Source organism: Nicotiana sylvestris, chromosome 4 (genome assembly GCF_000393655.2).
Source record: "Nicotiana sylvestris chromosome 4, ASM39365v2, whole genome shotgun sequence".
Taxonomy (NCBI): Eukaryota; Viridiplantae; Streptophyta; class Magnoliopsida; order Solanales; family Solanaceae; genus Nicotiana; species Nicotiana sylvestris.
Genome location: NC_091060.1, coordinates 73,161,162 through 73,176,887, shown reverse-complemented (window position 1 = coordinate 73,176,887; position 15,726 = coordinate 73,161,162). Strand labels below are relative to the sequence as shown.

At 40.7% G+C, this 15,726-nt stretch overlaps 1 protein-coding gene across 1 annotated transcript; it reads left to right on the top strand.

Moving 5' to 3' along the window:
• Nucleotides 1-1,479: 1,479 nt before the first annotated feature.
• Nucleotides 1,480-4,519, top strand: LOC104210366 (F-box protein SKIP14-like). Its single transcript, XM_009759261.2, has 2 exons — nucleotides 1,480-2,973; nucleotides 3,776-4,519. The coding sequence occupies exons 1-2, from the start codon at nucleotides 2,053-2,055 to the stop codon at nucleotides 4,319-4,321; spliced, it is 1,467 nt and encodes a 488-aa protein (XP_009757563.1). The 5' UTR covers nucleotides 1,480-2,052; the 3' UTR covers nucleotides 4,322-4,519.
• The last annotated feature ends 11,207 nt before the right edge of the window (nucleotides 4,520-15,726 follow it).

Below are 15,726 nucleotides of genomic sequence, written 5' to 3'. Positions count from 1 at the left end.
ACGTCATATCTTTTAAGAAAAGATAATTGCTTCTGTTGTCTTTTAATTTTGATACAAAGTTGGAAAGGTTCTAAGGCTGTATGAACTAATATTATGTACCTTGGTTACAAAATAAATTTATCATCATGTAAAAAAATAGACATATAGATATCAAGGGGAAAAAGGACTCAACCCGAAAAAAGAAAAATCATAACATGTTTTAAAACTTTTAGTCTCTTTGTTATACGAAAAAAATAACTTTAATTTATTTCCTACCTAAAATATTTATTTTAGAATATTGACAAATTAAATTAGATTCTTTTTATTATTCTTCATAAAAATGAAAAAAATGATTATACGTACTTAAAATCTATAGTCATAATAAATATTGTTTACTAAACCTTCCTCTAAATTAAAAAAATTAATCTTTAAATATATAATTCTCTACCATATACCACATATTTTTTATGTTGAACAAGTTTTTAAAATTTTAATCTCTTTTGATATAAACAATAGCTTACCTTCATTTTTCTACCTAAAATATTTGTGTTAGAATCTTGATGATACATTAATTGTGAAAAGGTTACTATTAATTTGAAAGCTTCATTATTTTTTGTATTCATTATTTGATAATTAATAAATAATATTATTATTTCCTTGTAGGGTGATCTTAGGAATGCACTAAATCTCCTTTTCAAAAATTTAAGTTATTATTTAATTTTTCAAGCTTTTAACATCTTAAGAAAAATAATAACTACTTAATTTATATCATTAGACGAAGATGAACGAAAATTTGTTTAAAGAAAAACTTCCTCAGGACTGACCTAATTAGTGACTGGAGTTTTATGAAAATTGTATTATTTAGAAAATTAGAATTTTAAGAAATATATATCCAGTAGTTAAGGTTTATAATATTTTGATGAAATAACCATTTTGACAAATTTCGAGCTAATATAATACTGCCAGTGGTCTAATTGATAGTCGAAATTTGTATTATTTGTATTCCCAAGAGATGTTAGACGAGGTACAACAACATGACATATTTATATCTTATTTCGCAAGATATTATAATTTCAAGTATTATATAACTAATTCAACTAAATTCACCATTTTTGTATGCTAAGAAGATATTATTTCAATGTATGCAATAATTTATTTTTCTTGTATATATTTTATACTGATTGACGCAAAATACACGTGTAACACACGTGCGCTAAAGCTAGTATGTCGAAAAATACAGGTAGTCCATATGCATAACGAGCGCTGAAGCGGAAAAATAGAGTCCAGAAGGAGGGAAATCCATTCCCGCCACGACTTTCACCGTAATAGCAGTAAGAATTAGTCACCGGACACGTGTCGGTATCATTTTTGGCTCTCCCAATTCATACACAATTAGACAATTCCCCCAAAAATTCCCCTACCCTCAGCCCCCAATTTCCCCAAACAGGTACCTTTAGATTTTTATCTCTTTTTCTTTTCTACTCCTAGCTATTTCTTCCTATTTTCCTATTTCGCTCCTCTTTGAGCTCGATCGGCAGATTCCCAAACGAGGTGTTCATATTTAGTTTCAATTCCGCCACCCTAATCGGCAATCGGAAACTCGTTCCATCTTCTTTTCTCTGTCGATTGTGTTCTCTGGTGAGCAAATTAGGGTTTGTTTTGTACGCTGATTCAGGTTCTTTTTTTTTTTTTGTATCGTTACGATTTATTCTCTTTCCACATTCTTTTGAAAACCCTAGCTTCTTAGGTTTTCCTATTCTGCCAAATATTCATTGATTCTTATTATTTTGTATAGTAAAAATATCGAAAAATTAAGGTGTCGTTTCACTGATTGATTCTACTGTATTATTCGGATTCTCTTAGGGTTCCTTACAAGAAGCTCTGTGAGATTTTAGGTGCGTTGTTTTTAGTTTACCATCCTAAATTGAGGGTTTTCTTGTCGAATCTAATAAACTTCGCATCACAGTATTGCACACCAAAAAAGAGAGAAAAGAAAAAAAAAACCAGAAAAAGAGAAAAGAGAAAAGAGAGGGTCTTCCTTTTAGCTGTCTTTAGAGTTAATTTGAACCATACATGGCGTTAAATTTTTCGCATCGGCCCATATTTCCGGCGCATATATCTGAGGATAATTTGATATCGCCGATGAGAATTGTTAATGGGTATCTAGTGGAGGGTGTTCCAGAGAAGAAAGTGGAGAATTTTGCTCGGTCCCGAGAGGGTTTTGATTATGATTATGGGGGGAAAAGTGTAGAGAAGAGTGATTTGTCGGAGTCGGTAGGGGAGGACATCGTTGACCGTCTCCCTGCTGATCCATTCGGGATGGATATAAGCACCACTATCACAGCCATTACTGGATGGCTTGAGGATTTGGAAGTTGATTATGGAGGATGTAGGAGAAACCGTGTTGGTCCCAGTAATGAGGACTATGGTTTGTTTGCGGATTTGAATTTTATCTGGAGTGATGCTATGAGGTTCCAATCATTCCCTGGTTGTCACGTTCGGTCTGATGACAAAATGAATAAAGGTGATCCGGTGAATTGGTTTGTTGGGGAGAGAGATATGAGGGACGCCTTGGCCCATGTTGGTCTTGGCTCAGCTTGCAATGTGGGGGACACTGCAGGCTTCAATAATGTAGGTTCAGGCAGTTTTCTGCCGCAGACGATGGCAGGAACAGATTGTTCGACGTCCTGCTCTGCTGAAAATGAAGGTGCCCCTCATGAGGCTTTATCTTTTGCTCTTGGTTACCTTGGAGTGAAGGATCTTTTGACTGTAGAAAGTGTTTGTAGGTCCTTGCGACTTACTGTCAAAAATGATCCTTTGTTATGGAGGAGCATTCATATTGAAAAACCATTGAATGAGATCAGTGACGATGCCCTCTTGCGATTGACTAGCAGGGCTCAAGGTAACTTACAATGCTTGAGTTTGTTAGAGTGCACCCGTATCACAGATGACGGTTTGAGAAGGGTACTCGATTCTAATCCACTTTTGACAAAGGTCAGTTGTTCAATTCATTTTACTTTATTGTCTAAAGATATATATTTATTTGTGGTGCTCGCTATAATGGTATTTTTATTGTATGCTTGTTGATATTAACATTTTGCTCTTTAGCACATTCCAATAACCCCTTGCTTTTGTTTCCTGAGCAATAGAAGTTGCATTTATGCCATTTACTCCTGGTATTTTGCGTGGAAGACTCAAAAGTTTGGTCAGAAATGGTATAAATTGCTTATTGATGCCTGTCATAATGCAGCCTGACAATCACTTAGAGCTAATATGTACTTCCTAAATGCACTCTTATTGATGGAACATTGATCACTTGCATGTTTGCGTATGTGATGCAATATATGATTCACACTTGTTTTGTTTAATGACTTCAATCACAGTTTGGATGTAGTTCTGTCACCATTATTGCCTTATATTGTAAGCAGAATCTGAACTTCTGATTGTCATTGTATTGTTTGAATTACCTAACCTAGAGGAGTTAAAGCAGGTTTCAGCAGTTTTAGCTTTTATTTGTAGAAGTTTGAATTGCTTATGGAAATGTTAATCTTTATTTGATGCGTATTTTTTTCCTGTTGGGTTGCTGGCAGGCTCTTTGGTTCTGTCCTTTTCTCATTTTCGTTATTGGCTGCCTTGTGCTAAATACTCTTGCAAGATATACCTGTTGAGAGCAGTATCAGTACCTTTTGCTACTAATAGTTTTTGTTCTCTCTTTTTTGGATAAGGTCCCTTTTGCTACTAATAGTATGGCTTGAATGTACAATGGTGTACTTAATCTTATTTTTACTTCATGCAGCTATTTGTTCCTGCATGTACAAGACTCAGTATTGAGGGCGTTGTAAATATGTTGAAGTCCTTTAACTTTAAAAGAGGTAAAATGGGTATAAAGCACCTGAGAATTGGCGGCCTTTATGGAGTGACTCATGAACATGTTGAAGAACTCAGGTTTCTGCTAGGTGCAGATAGCCAGAAGCAGCAAAATAATGTTTACAAACCCCATTTCTTTTCTCGGAGGAATATTTATCGTTTATCTGATGACAATCGGGCTATTGATGTTCAAATATGCCCTAGATGTGGAAAAATGAGAATGGTCTATGATTGTCCTGCAGAGGGTTGTCAAGTGAAAGATCAAGCTACTCAAGAATGTAGGGCCTGCTCACTGTGCATCTTACGCTGCAGTCAATGTGGCAGATGTATAAATAACACTGAATATGAGGAAACTTTTTGTTTGGAATTGCTTTGCTCTGATTGCTTTAGGCAGCCTTTGAAGTGCGAAGATGAGCAGGAGGGAGGAGGGGCTGGTTCCTGTGACGGAGAACAAAGTTTGTCCGCTGAGGAGTAGACCTATGTGCTATCTACGTGTTTAAACCGCTGAGGAGTAAATCTATGTGCTATCTACTTGTTTAATTGGGCTTTTTCTGAGAAAGAATATTAATTGACTGCTATCAGTTTGTGTAACACTTGCCGAACCAGTTGAACTGGTACGTTTGTTGGACTGTTTTCAGCAAAATAACATACTTCACTCATTGTTTAAATTTCACTTGAATGTTTAGTGCTTTGGATGAAGTGAACAGTAGTTCTGCTTTAAAGAGACTTTTCTGGAGACGTGTTCGAAATTCTTAAATTCTTAAAGAATGTCCATTAACTTAATACCAGATGCATTTGCTCGTGCAACATGCACGGGGCCAAGATTAATGGTGAATCACGTTCACCATAAAGTTTATTTCTGTAATTTATCAATGTCATTGTTTGAACTTTCACAACGGTAAGAAACAAACATTATCATTACATAAATAAATAGGCTCTTCCATGACAATAGCTTCATCATTCCGGCCTTAGGTGGATCAAAATAGCGAGCAACCCATGAAATCAAACACTAATCCATATTGTAATCAAAATAGACACCCATAACCAAAACACTACTATGTGTAATAATAATTACATGCATAATAGGACAGTTTTATGTATGATAAGTGCAAAAAAAAGAAAAAAAAGAAAAAAAAGAAACGCAAGTACATCGTACGTTTCCAGTGCTAGTGCTATTTAGTTCAACCGTACTTAAATGCTATAAATTATGTAAATATATAATGTACAAAAAATATAGGTGCACCTTCAAGCACATCACTGGGCTGTTAATTCATCATTTGCTATGAGTACCAGCTTAGACAGCTCGGTTGAGAGAGTCTTTGCTCGTCCAAAAGCAGCAGAGCAAGAGAGTTTTATATTACCTTCAAAAAGCAATCAACAACCACCAGTGCAATACATATTATGCGATAACTGCTAGAGAAAAAAATCATTTATATTGTCCGAAGGTACACGATGTAAATTGATTTGACAACTGTAGATTAATAGACCTATATTACTAACTTGTAAAACTTGTAGTTCACCAAATGAAAATGACAAATTGATAAAAAAAAGGAATACCAACAAGTAATCTAAATGTGTTGTTGTTTAAAGATGTATTTGCAGGAACGGATTCATCAACCAACTAATATTTTTTAACTACAAAAAGAAAGAAAAAATTCCTCCATCTAATTTACTTTGTTTACCCTAAAATTCGAGTAATAATTAAACTTGTATTGTGGTTTTAAGAATATATGATTTAATTCAATGCGAATTGATAAACATGGGATTAAATAGACGAATTAAAGAATAAAGTAGATCAAACCAGTGTGTAGGCTAAGTCTCGACCTCGACCTGTGACGGTCTCGAGGTATGATTATGGGAATAAATGATAAAACAAATCTGAAGAACAGTAGGTAAAATAGCAAGAGAATAATGTACGTATATTTTCTTATCAGTGAACAGTGGTCTACAAATGAATAGGATTCCCCTTTATATAATAGGGAAGTCCTAAATAAGACACACTTCTAATTACAGTAGGAAATCATATTTGACAGCTGTCTAACCGTCGAAGACCAATCCATTCTGAAATTTACGTCGTGATCCTCCGGCCTTTGTGAGTACCTCGCTCTTTCCGTTACTGAATCACAACGATATCATCTCGAAGCATGCCTTCTTCCGACCTCGGCAAATGATATCGACCTAGACATTGGAAAAGAGCTTCGACCCCGAGCTCGGCGTCTTGGCCTACCGACGTAGTATCACTTCTCCATCAAAGAACAAAATCGGGTAGCCCCGATTTCCACCGTATACAGATAGTTCCCTCGTTTCTTAGAGTGAAATGATAAGAAACGACTTGAACATCGATTTTTGGAGACCCCGAAAATGACGTCATCCCTCTGACGTAGACGTTCGGGGTGACCGAAACATCCTGTCGGTTCGATTCCCCAAAATATTAAATGCTTGCCAGTGACGGTCGGCCACTAGCGCCGCCGAACTGTCGCCGTGTGCCTATAAATACATGTTCTCTATATGAATCAAAAACTTTGCTTCCACCTTCAAATTTTCTTGATCTCTTCCTCTCTTCATCTTTTCTTTTTCACTACCTGTTGATTCAACCCTTTTAGCACAAAAAATATCAAACTCCACCTCTTTCAGCTTCCTCCACCCTAAACCAATGGCGAAAACCTCCAAAACCATTCCTCAAAAGGAGAAAGCTTCCTCCTCTTCTTTCCGGCCCGCCGGTGATGAAGCGCCGCCGGAACCGACCCTTCAGGAGATTGTTCCCGGCCCTTGTGTTACAAAGAACGACTTCAAAGTCGAGAATCCCCCATCGATCCCTGGCCGATGTGAGCACGTGTCGAGATATATTTGCTCGATAACGGAGAAACACCTCGAGGCTATGAAGAGAGATTATGGCTGGGGGGCCGAGGTCATGGTACAGATCCCCGCTCCCGAGGAGAGTATCACCACTCATATGGAGGGGTTCCTAAGTGTCTATACTTACCCCTTCGCGCTGGGTCCCATCGATCCAGTCATCATCGATTTCTGCAAGAGGTACCAGGTCAACTTCGGCCTGATCCCCCCTCATTCTGGCGTATAGTGATCATGCTCCATTTCTTTTCCAATAAGGCCAAGGGGCTGGAGTTCACCCTCAACCATCTTATTCGATTATATCAACCTCGGTTTTTCTGAGAATTGATCAAGCTCCAATGCCGGTCGACCAAGGCCTTTTTTGCGATCAACAACAAGGATAAAGATCGGGGTTGGATGGGCCAGTTCGTGCGAGTGAGGACCTACAACATCATCCCAGAGGAGAAAATGCCATTCGCAGAGTAGTGGAACCCCGAATGTAAGTGATGTTTTTACCCATTAGCCTTCGTACTCCATTTCTGCTTTATGTGATGCCTTCATCTAGTTTGCAACGATCACTTGGATGCCTCATGCAGTCACCGACCTTGAAGAATGGATCCGGAAATTAGCCTCGAGTTCCTCTCATGCCGAGCGCAGTTGGCGTGACTTGGTGAGGGCAGATCGGAAGCCAAACATCATGGCAAGTTCATCTTGTAAGCTTTTGATGACTTCCCCTTTATCAGAGATTTCTCTTCATTCATACTTGATTCTCCTTTATGCAAGTGTTGGAGACGTATTTGAAATGAGGCCAACCTTGCCTAGGGAAGAGACCGAGTCCCCGATTCTGAAATCGAGGAAAGATAATAGGAGGAAGAGGGTCCCGGAGCCCGAGGACCCCCAAGCTAAAAAGGCTCCAACTCGAAGACACAGGAGAAATCTTATTCCTGTGGATATAGAATCGGTCCACCAGCTAGGTGAAGAAGAAGAAGACGAGGGTGATGACTCGGCGCCGGTGGCTCAAGCCAGGAAGCTGGTCGAGGCTTCCAAGCCCTCCGAGCTGGAGACCCTGCCTCGTGATGAGGAGGCTCTGAAGAAAGATTCGGGCAAAACCCCTGAATTGCCGAGGTCGAGATTGTTCCTTGTCCATCAACAAGCACGCCAGAGAGGGCCGGTTCCAAGATCCCCAGGGCTGAATAGAGCGCCCCGAGTGATTTGTTCAGGGCCATGCCGATAGGTCACTCTCCCTCTCTACCGGCTTATTCTGAGGAGGCCATAAGGGAGGCTTGGGTTCTGCAAATGCCTGACTTAGGTGGAGTCCCCAGTGAATATGATCCCTTCCGAGATTGCTTTACCAAGGTTGATGACGCCGCTGATATCAATGACGCATCCACCCTTTTCGAAAAGGCTCAACTCCTTTTATCTCGAGTAAGTATTAATTCCCATTGTTGCAATTTTATTTTCCTTCTTCTCCCTTTATCGTAACTTGTATCTTTCTTTCTGTGTAGGCTTTCACCAAGTTTAGGGCCAACCTGAGCCAATGTGAGGTCGAGCTCCAAAAAACCTCGGAGGAGAGGAATGCTTTAAAGCTCCTTTGCGGTCAAAGGGCGGAGGAGCTCGGGGACTTTCGGGTAGACTTGGCCAAGGCTCGTAATGATGAGGCCAAGCTAGACAAGCAGGTAACTATAATTTTGAAAGAGTACGGTCCACTCGACCCAACTATAGAGGCTAACACTTCAGTATCTCAGTTGCAGCAAAATCTAGAAAGGATCGAGCTGCTTCGAGGGGAAGTCAATCAAATCAAAGCCGACTATGATCGATAGAAGGAGAACATGGAGCGCTTTACTGTGGAGAAAGAGGATGCTTTGGCCAAACTGTCATCGGTCGAGGCCCAACTTCAGGGTGCTAAAGAGAAAGATTTGGCCCAGGCCAAAAGGATCGACGAGCTCGAGGTCAAGCTTGACGAGGCCAAGGCAGAGGTCGAGGAGACAAAGATCGTGGCTGACAAATCCATAGCCATATACTTGGCCGATGCCAAGGTTGCTCAAATGCAACTAAGGGAGGGTTCCGATAAAGAGTGACAGATCAATGATTTGGCAAGGTGCCAATATCGGAGGGAGACCCTCGAGGAAATCCACGCTCGATGCTATGACCTCTCTGAAGAGATAGCTCAAGCTAAGGCGCTTGAGGCTGATGCCAGATTTCTTGTCTCCTCTAATGACGACGATTGTCTGACAATGACGAAGGGCCCGAAGGAAAAGCTGCTCCCGAGGGAGAGATCAGCCCCGAGCATAGTTAGGATTTTTTCTTTTTCTTTTTGTAAGACCTATGTTGGTCTCTTGTACATATCTTTTTTCAAATATATAAAAGAAAGTATCTCTCGAATGCCTTCCCGATCTTTATAAGCATGTTTTTGCCTTGTAAAATTTTTAGCACAATCTTATGCTTTGAACAGTGAGTTCGAGACTTTGTCTCAGGTGGCTTCCTCGAAGTTACCGTAGTCGAGTTCGAGTAAGGTTCGAACTTTGAGGCATAGACCCTTAATGGTTTGTGTCAGATAATGGTGAGTCCCGAGCCATAATCAAGTTATTGTTTATTTAGGCTCGGGATAATCGAACCCTTGGGTTCGAATGGAGTGAGAACAAGATCTCGAACTCTAAGTGTATTGGCCCTTAGTCTTCTTTAGACTAGGCCATTATGGCCTCTAAAAGATGACTACTATTCCCCTCTTTTGGCTTAAAATATTTAGCGAAAATTCTTTATGTCTTAGCATGTATTTTTTACTCTTTGGGCTTTTTGAGGGTTCGATGTCGATTGAAAACCCTTCTTGTACATTAGCACATTTGTGTTAAGGTAATTTGATACCTCTTAAGGTTTTTCGAGGGTTGATTTTATCGAAGCACTTTTTATTATTTGCCAAGGGTAGCCTTTTTTAACCGGTTTTTTCAAAGAATTCGAAGGCCTATTTTGATTGTGGGGTTCGGACGTCTCCGAGCCGCATTAATTTGGCCGTAGCCTTTGGGTATGCCTCTTGGGATTATTTCCCAATAACACTTCTAACTTGTTAGAGGTGTTAGTCCCCGAGAAATATGGCCTTGGCCTATAGATCGAGGAGCGCCTATTGAGGTCTTATGAATTCAACTTTAGATAACTCGAATATGTTGATTGTCGATGACAGTCCCCGAGTTTTCGAGGTATATTTGGCCCTTGAGCCATTTCTCATAAAATCATAAGTATGGAGCTCGTATAGTAGCAAGTTTTCTCTGAGACACAAAGTGTTTGATATAGAAAGAATGCTTCTTTGAATAATTTATACATGCATACATGTTTTGCCATCGGGGCTCGACTAATCGATATGGACACGGTTCACTTGACCGTTTGGCCAATTACAAAGTTTCCCTATCGAGACCCTTTGACATGAAGTATTTTTCTCGAAACTATAACCTCCGAGGGTGATGCCCCCAATATACGAGGATGATTGTAAAGAAGACTTGGGTACTATTGAAATTTCCTCAGGTAGCACATAATTGTTGCCTCGTTAAAAACCTCTCCGGAAAAACCCATTTGGGATAAAAACCGATCTAAGGGAAAAAGAGTGCAACACGTGCTTTGAAACCTAAGGTATTCATGTTGAAGAGCTTTCTCAACATCTTCGATTGAACACTTGCAATAAGTTAGTATCAAATACAAATGTAAAAGGGAGAGATTCATACCTCAACAATAATATCGTTTGAGTAGTGATACATTCCAATTGTTTGGCAATTGTTCACCCTTTATTGTGCCAAGATTGTAAGATCCCTTTCCGATGATACCGAGGACCCGATATGGTCCTTCCCAATCTGGTCCTAGTTTCCCTTAGTTTGGGTCTCGAGTATTGAGGGCGACTTTCCTTAGAATTAAGTCCCCGACTCCGAAGTGGCGAAGGTTGGATCTTTTATTATAATATCTCTTGATTCTTTGCTTTTGTGCAGCCATCCGAACAAGCGCAACTTCTCGTTTTTCATCCAATAGTTCGAGACTAGTATTCATAGCCTCGTGATTTGATTCCTCTGTTGCATGTCAAAATCTGACGCTAGGTTCCCCGACCTCAACTGGAATTAAGGCCTTAGAGCCATATACTAAGGAGAATAGGGTTGCCCCCGTGCTGGACTTTGATGTCGTTCGATACGCACAAAGGACTTTGGGTAGAACTTCTCTTCATTTACCCTTAGCATCGTTCAACCTTTTCTTTAAGTTTTGAATGATAGCCTTGTTCGTCGATTCGGCCTGTCCGTTTTCGCTTGGGTAGTACGGTGTCGATAAGATCCTTTTTATTTTGTGTTCTTCGAGGAACTCCGTTACCTTGCTGCCGACGAATTGCTTTCCGTTGTCACATACGATTTCGGTTGGTATCCCGAATCAACACACGATATGATCCCAGATGAAGTCTATAACTTCTTTTTCTCTAACCTTCTCAAAGGCCTCTGCTTCCACCCATTTAGAAAAGTAGTCAATTATAAACAAAATGAATTTAGCTTTACCTGGGGCCGTTGGCAGAGGGCCGATGATATCCACCCACATTACATGAATGGCCATGGGGATAGGATTGAATGAAGTTGCTCTCCGGGCTGATGGATCATCGGTGCAAACTTTGACATTTGTCACATTTTCGAACAAACTCCTTAGTGTCTTTTTCCATGCTATCCTAGTAGTACCCTGCTCTAGTGATTTTGTGAATCAAAGATTCCGTGATGGAGTAGTTCCCACAAGTGCCTTCATGGACCTCTCATAAAACATAATCGGTGTCTCCCGAACCTAAACATACCGCCAATGGTCTATCAAATGTTCTTCTGTATAATGTTCCATCTTTATCCAATGTGAATCGAGCAGCTTTGGTTCGTAGGGCCCTCAACTCTTTAGGGTCCGATGGGAGCTTTCCATTCTTTAAATATCAATATATTTATTTCTCCAATCCCAGGTCAAGCTTGTAGAGTTTATCTCGGCTTGACCCTCCTCGATCACAGATCTCGATAATTGGATGACGGTCCCCGGGCTGATCTCGTCTTCCTCGACCGATGATCCCAAATTTGCAAGTGCATTAGCCTCACTATTTTATTCTCGAGGTACGTGGTCTAAAGTCCATTCCTTGAAGCGATGCAAAGTTACCTGCAGCTTTTCCAAATACCTTTGCTTTCTATCCTCTCAAACTTCGAAACTTTTGTTTACTTGGTTCACCACCAATAAAGAGTCACCCTTGGCTTCAATGACTTCTGCTCCCAAGCTTTTAGCTAGTTCAAGACCTGCAATAATGGCCTCGTACTTGGCCTCGTTGTTAGTCAACCTAGAAGTTTTGATAGACTTCTTAATAGTGCTACATGTGGGCAACTTCAAAATGATACCTAGCCCAGACCCCTTCACATTGGAAGCACCGTCTGTGAAAAGGGTCTATACCCTCGATGATGTGCCCGTTTTTAACAATAGTTCCTTTTCAACTTTGGGTATGAGGGTTGCCGTGAAATCAGCCACGAAGTCTGCTAAAATTTGAGACTTGATGGCCGTGCAGGATTGATATTCGATATCGTACCTACTGAGCTCGATGACCCATTTGGCCAGTCAACCCGATAGCTCGAGCTTGTGCAAAATATTACGAAGCGGGTAAGTGGTTAACACACATATGGGGTGACATTGGAAGTATGGTTTTAACTTTCTAGAAGCGCTTATTAGTGTAATTGCTAATTTTTCTAAGTATGAATATCTACTTTCTTCCTCTCCTAAGGTTCGACTTACATAATAAACAAGAATCACGTACCTTACTCTTCTCGAACTAGGACACCACTTATCACAATTTCCGATACCTCCAAGTATAAGTAAAGTTTCTCATCTGTCTTTGGAGTGTGAAGCAGTGGCGGGCTCGATAGGTATCACATTAATTCCTCCAATGCTTGTTGGCAATCCGGGGTCCAAATGAAATCGTTTTTCTTTTTTAGTAAAGAGAAAAATCTGTGGCTTCGATCCGATGAGCTCAAGATAAATCGGCCTACAACAACTATCCATCCAGTTAGCCTCTACACGACTTTTACACTGTCCATGGCGGTGATGTCTTCGATGGCCTTGATTTTATCAGGATTGATCTCGATCCCCCAATTAGACACCATGAAGCCCAGGAATTTTCCCAAACCGACCCCAAAAACACATTTATCGGGTTTGAGTTTCATGTTATATTTCCTCAAAATCTCGAATGTTTCCTGCAAATAAGCCAAATGGTCCTCTGCACGCATGGACTTAACTAGCATGTCATCAATATAAACTTCCATTGACTTACCTATTTATTCTTTGAACATCTCATTTATTAGGCATTGGTAAGTAGCTCCTGCATGTTTTAGCCCGAAGGGCATTACATTATAACAATATGTCCCATACTTGGTGATAAATGAGGCCTTTTCCCGGTCTTCCGAGTTCGTTTGAATTTGATTGTACCCGGAATAGGCATCGAGAAAGGTAAGGATCTCATGGCCAGCTGTGGCATCGATCATGCGATCAATGTTAGGCAATGGAAAAGAATCTTTAGGGCATGCCTTGTTCAAATCCTTGTAATCTACACACATTCTAAGTTTGTTCCCTTTTTAGGGACTACGACTACATTGGCTAACCATTCGGGGTATTTCACCTCCCGAATGGACCCTATTTTGAGAAGTTTAGTTACCTTGTCCTTTATGAATGCGTGCTTTACTTCGGACTGGGGCCTTCTCTTTTGTTTCACTGGTTTGAACCTGGGGTCAAGGCTTAGCCAATGTATTGTTATCTCCGGTGGGATCCCTATCATATCTTAAGGGGACCAAGCAAAACCATCCATGTTATTAATAAGAAATTGAATAATCTTTTTCCTGAGTTCGAGGGTTAACCCCGTTCCCAGGTATACCTTTCGCTCAGGCAGGTACTCGATTAATATAACATGTTCCAGCTCTTCGACTGTTGATTTGGTGGCATCGGAGTCTTCGAGAACAATAAAGGTTTGAGGGGTTAGAAAATACTTCTCTTCTTCTTCTACCTCCTACTTTCCCGATCCGGTCGAGGCTAGTGGCTGCGATTGCTATTTGGTTTCCTGTTTACCTTTGATGCCCAACCTTTCCGTCGATACCGGTACTACCTCGTCGACCACAAACATTTCCTTTTGTAGCATGCTGCTCCCTATACACTGTTTTTACACCGTCCAACATTGGGAATTTCATCATTTGGTAGAGAGTCAAAGAGACTGCCCTCATATTGTGAATCCAGGGCCTTCCGAGTAGGGCGTTGTATCTCATGTCTCCCTCGATTACGTGGAACTTGGTATCTTGAATAGTTCTAGCCACATTCACCGGTAGAGTAATCTACCCTTTAGTAGTTTTACTAGCCATGTTGAAGCCATTTAAGACTCGAGCTGCGGACACAATTTGTTCTTGTAGACCGAGTTTCTCCACGACCCTCAATCGGATGATATTCTCAGAGCTACCTGGATCCACAAAAACACGCTTATCTTGAACTTTATTTAATAAGATAGAAATTACCAGAGCATCGTTGTGTGGTTGAGAAATGCCTTCTGCTTCTTTGTCGTTGAATGATAAGGAGTCCTCAGGCACATAATCCCCAGTCGGCTTCTCCTAAGTAATTGATACCTTAGTATGTTTGAACACAGACCCTTGTGGAATATCGAACCCGCCGACGATCATATGAATGACATGTTGTGGTTTCTCCTGTTTATTTTTCCTGTTGGCGTCTCTATCTCTGAAATGATTCTTGGCTTGATCGCTAAGGAAATCTCGTAGGTAGCCCTTGTTGAATAGATGGGATACCTCATCCCTTAATTTCCTGCAATCCTCGGTCTTGTGACCATGCATGCCATGATACTTGCACATCAAATTTGGGTTTCTTTGGGAAGGATTGGTTTGTATGGGTCTAGGCCATCTAGTATCTTTGATCTTTCCGATTGCCGATACAATGCCTGATGCATCTATGATAAAGTTATATTCTAATAACCGACGTGCCTTTACAGGATCGAAATGCTTATCAAAACCACGTTTGCTCATAAATCCCCAAGAATTTTGTCCTCGATCATTTCTTCGATCATTTCGGGAGGGATTGCATCCCGAGCCATTGCTCCTTCGATTTGCGGTATATGGTTGATATCGTTCCCTGTTCGACCTTGGTTCCTTGTTGATGTCCCTTGGGGTTTTAAATTCCAACTTGTTTGGATGTAATGAACCGGAAGGGGCTCCTAATTGGTCGTCCTCGACCCTGATCTTCGATTGATATCGATTGTGCACATCTGCCCAAGTTACAGCTGGATACTCGGCCAAATTTTGTTTCAACTGTCGTGATGCTATCGAACTCCGGACCAGTGGCAACTCCATGCGTTCCATTTGAAATCGGGATACGAACTCCCTTAGCATTTTGTTTTACTTTTGTCTTATCTTAAAAATGTCCGATTTTCTTGTTGCGACCATTATGGCCCCGACATGTGCCTTCACGAAAGAATCTGCTAACATGGCAAATGAGTTGATGGAATTTGTTGGCAGGTTGTGCTACCAAATCATTTCTCCTGTTGACAAAGTTTCCGCAAATTTTTTCAGCAAAACGGACTCAATCTCATCACCATCTAAGTTATTTCCTTTAATTCCGCATGTGTACGAAGTGATGTGTTCATTAGGATCGGCGGTCCCATTGTATTTAGGTATATCCGGCATATGGAACTTCTTAAGAATGGGCTTCGGACCCGCGCTCCAAGGAAAGGCTTTTGCACGAACTTTTTTGAATCCAAACCCTTCAAGATCGGGGGTGCCCCCGGTATTTGATCAACTCGGGAGTTGTATGTTTCCACCTTTTTATCATTATCTTCGATTTTCTTCTCTCCCGACTCAATTCTTTTGGTGATCTCCTTGATCATTTTCATAATTGTAGGATCGATCCCTGATCCATTGTCATTTGACCTCTCTGGCACTGGCTCGGTACGATGAATGATTTCTGGCTCGACCATACTTAGAGCTCTATGTTGACTTTGAAGCTGAGCAATAGCGGCCTACTGAGCCTGCAGCATCT

Excerpts from the sequence above, each read along its gene's own strand:
- LOC104210366 (XM_009759261.2), top strand. The coding sequence starts at position 2,053 with ATGGCGTTAAATTTTTCGCATCGGCCCATATTTCCGGCGCATATATCT. Across the intron at positions 2,974-3,775 it reads CTAATCCACTTTTGACAAAG|CTATTTGTTCCTGCATGTAC; the intron begins GTCAGTTGTTCA and ends TACTTCATGCAG.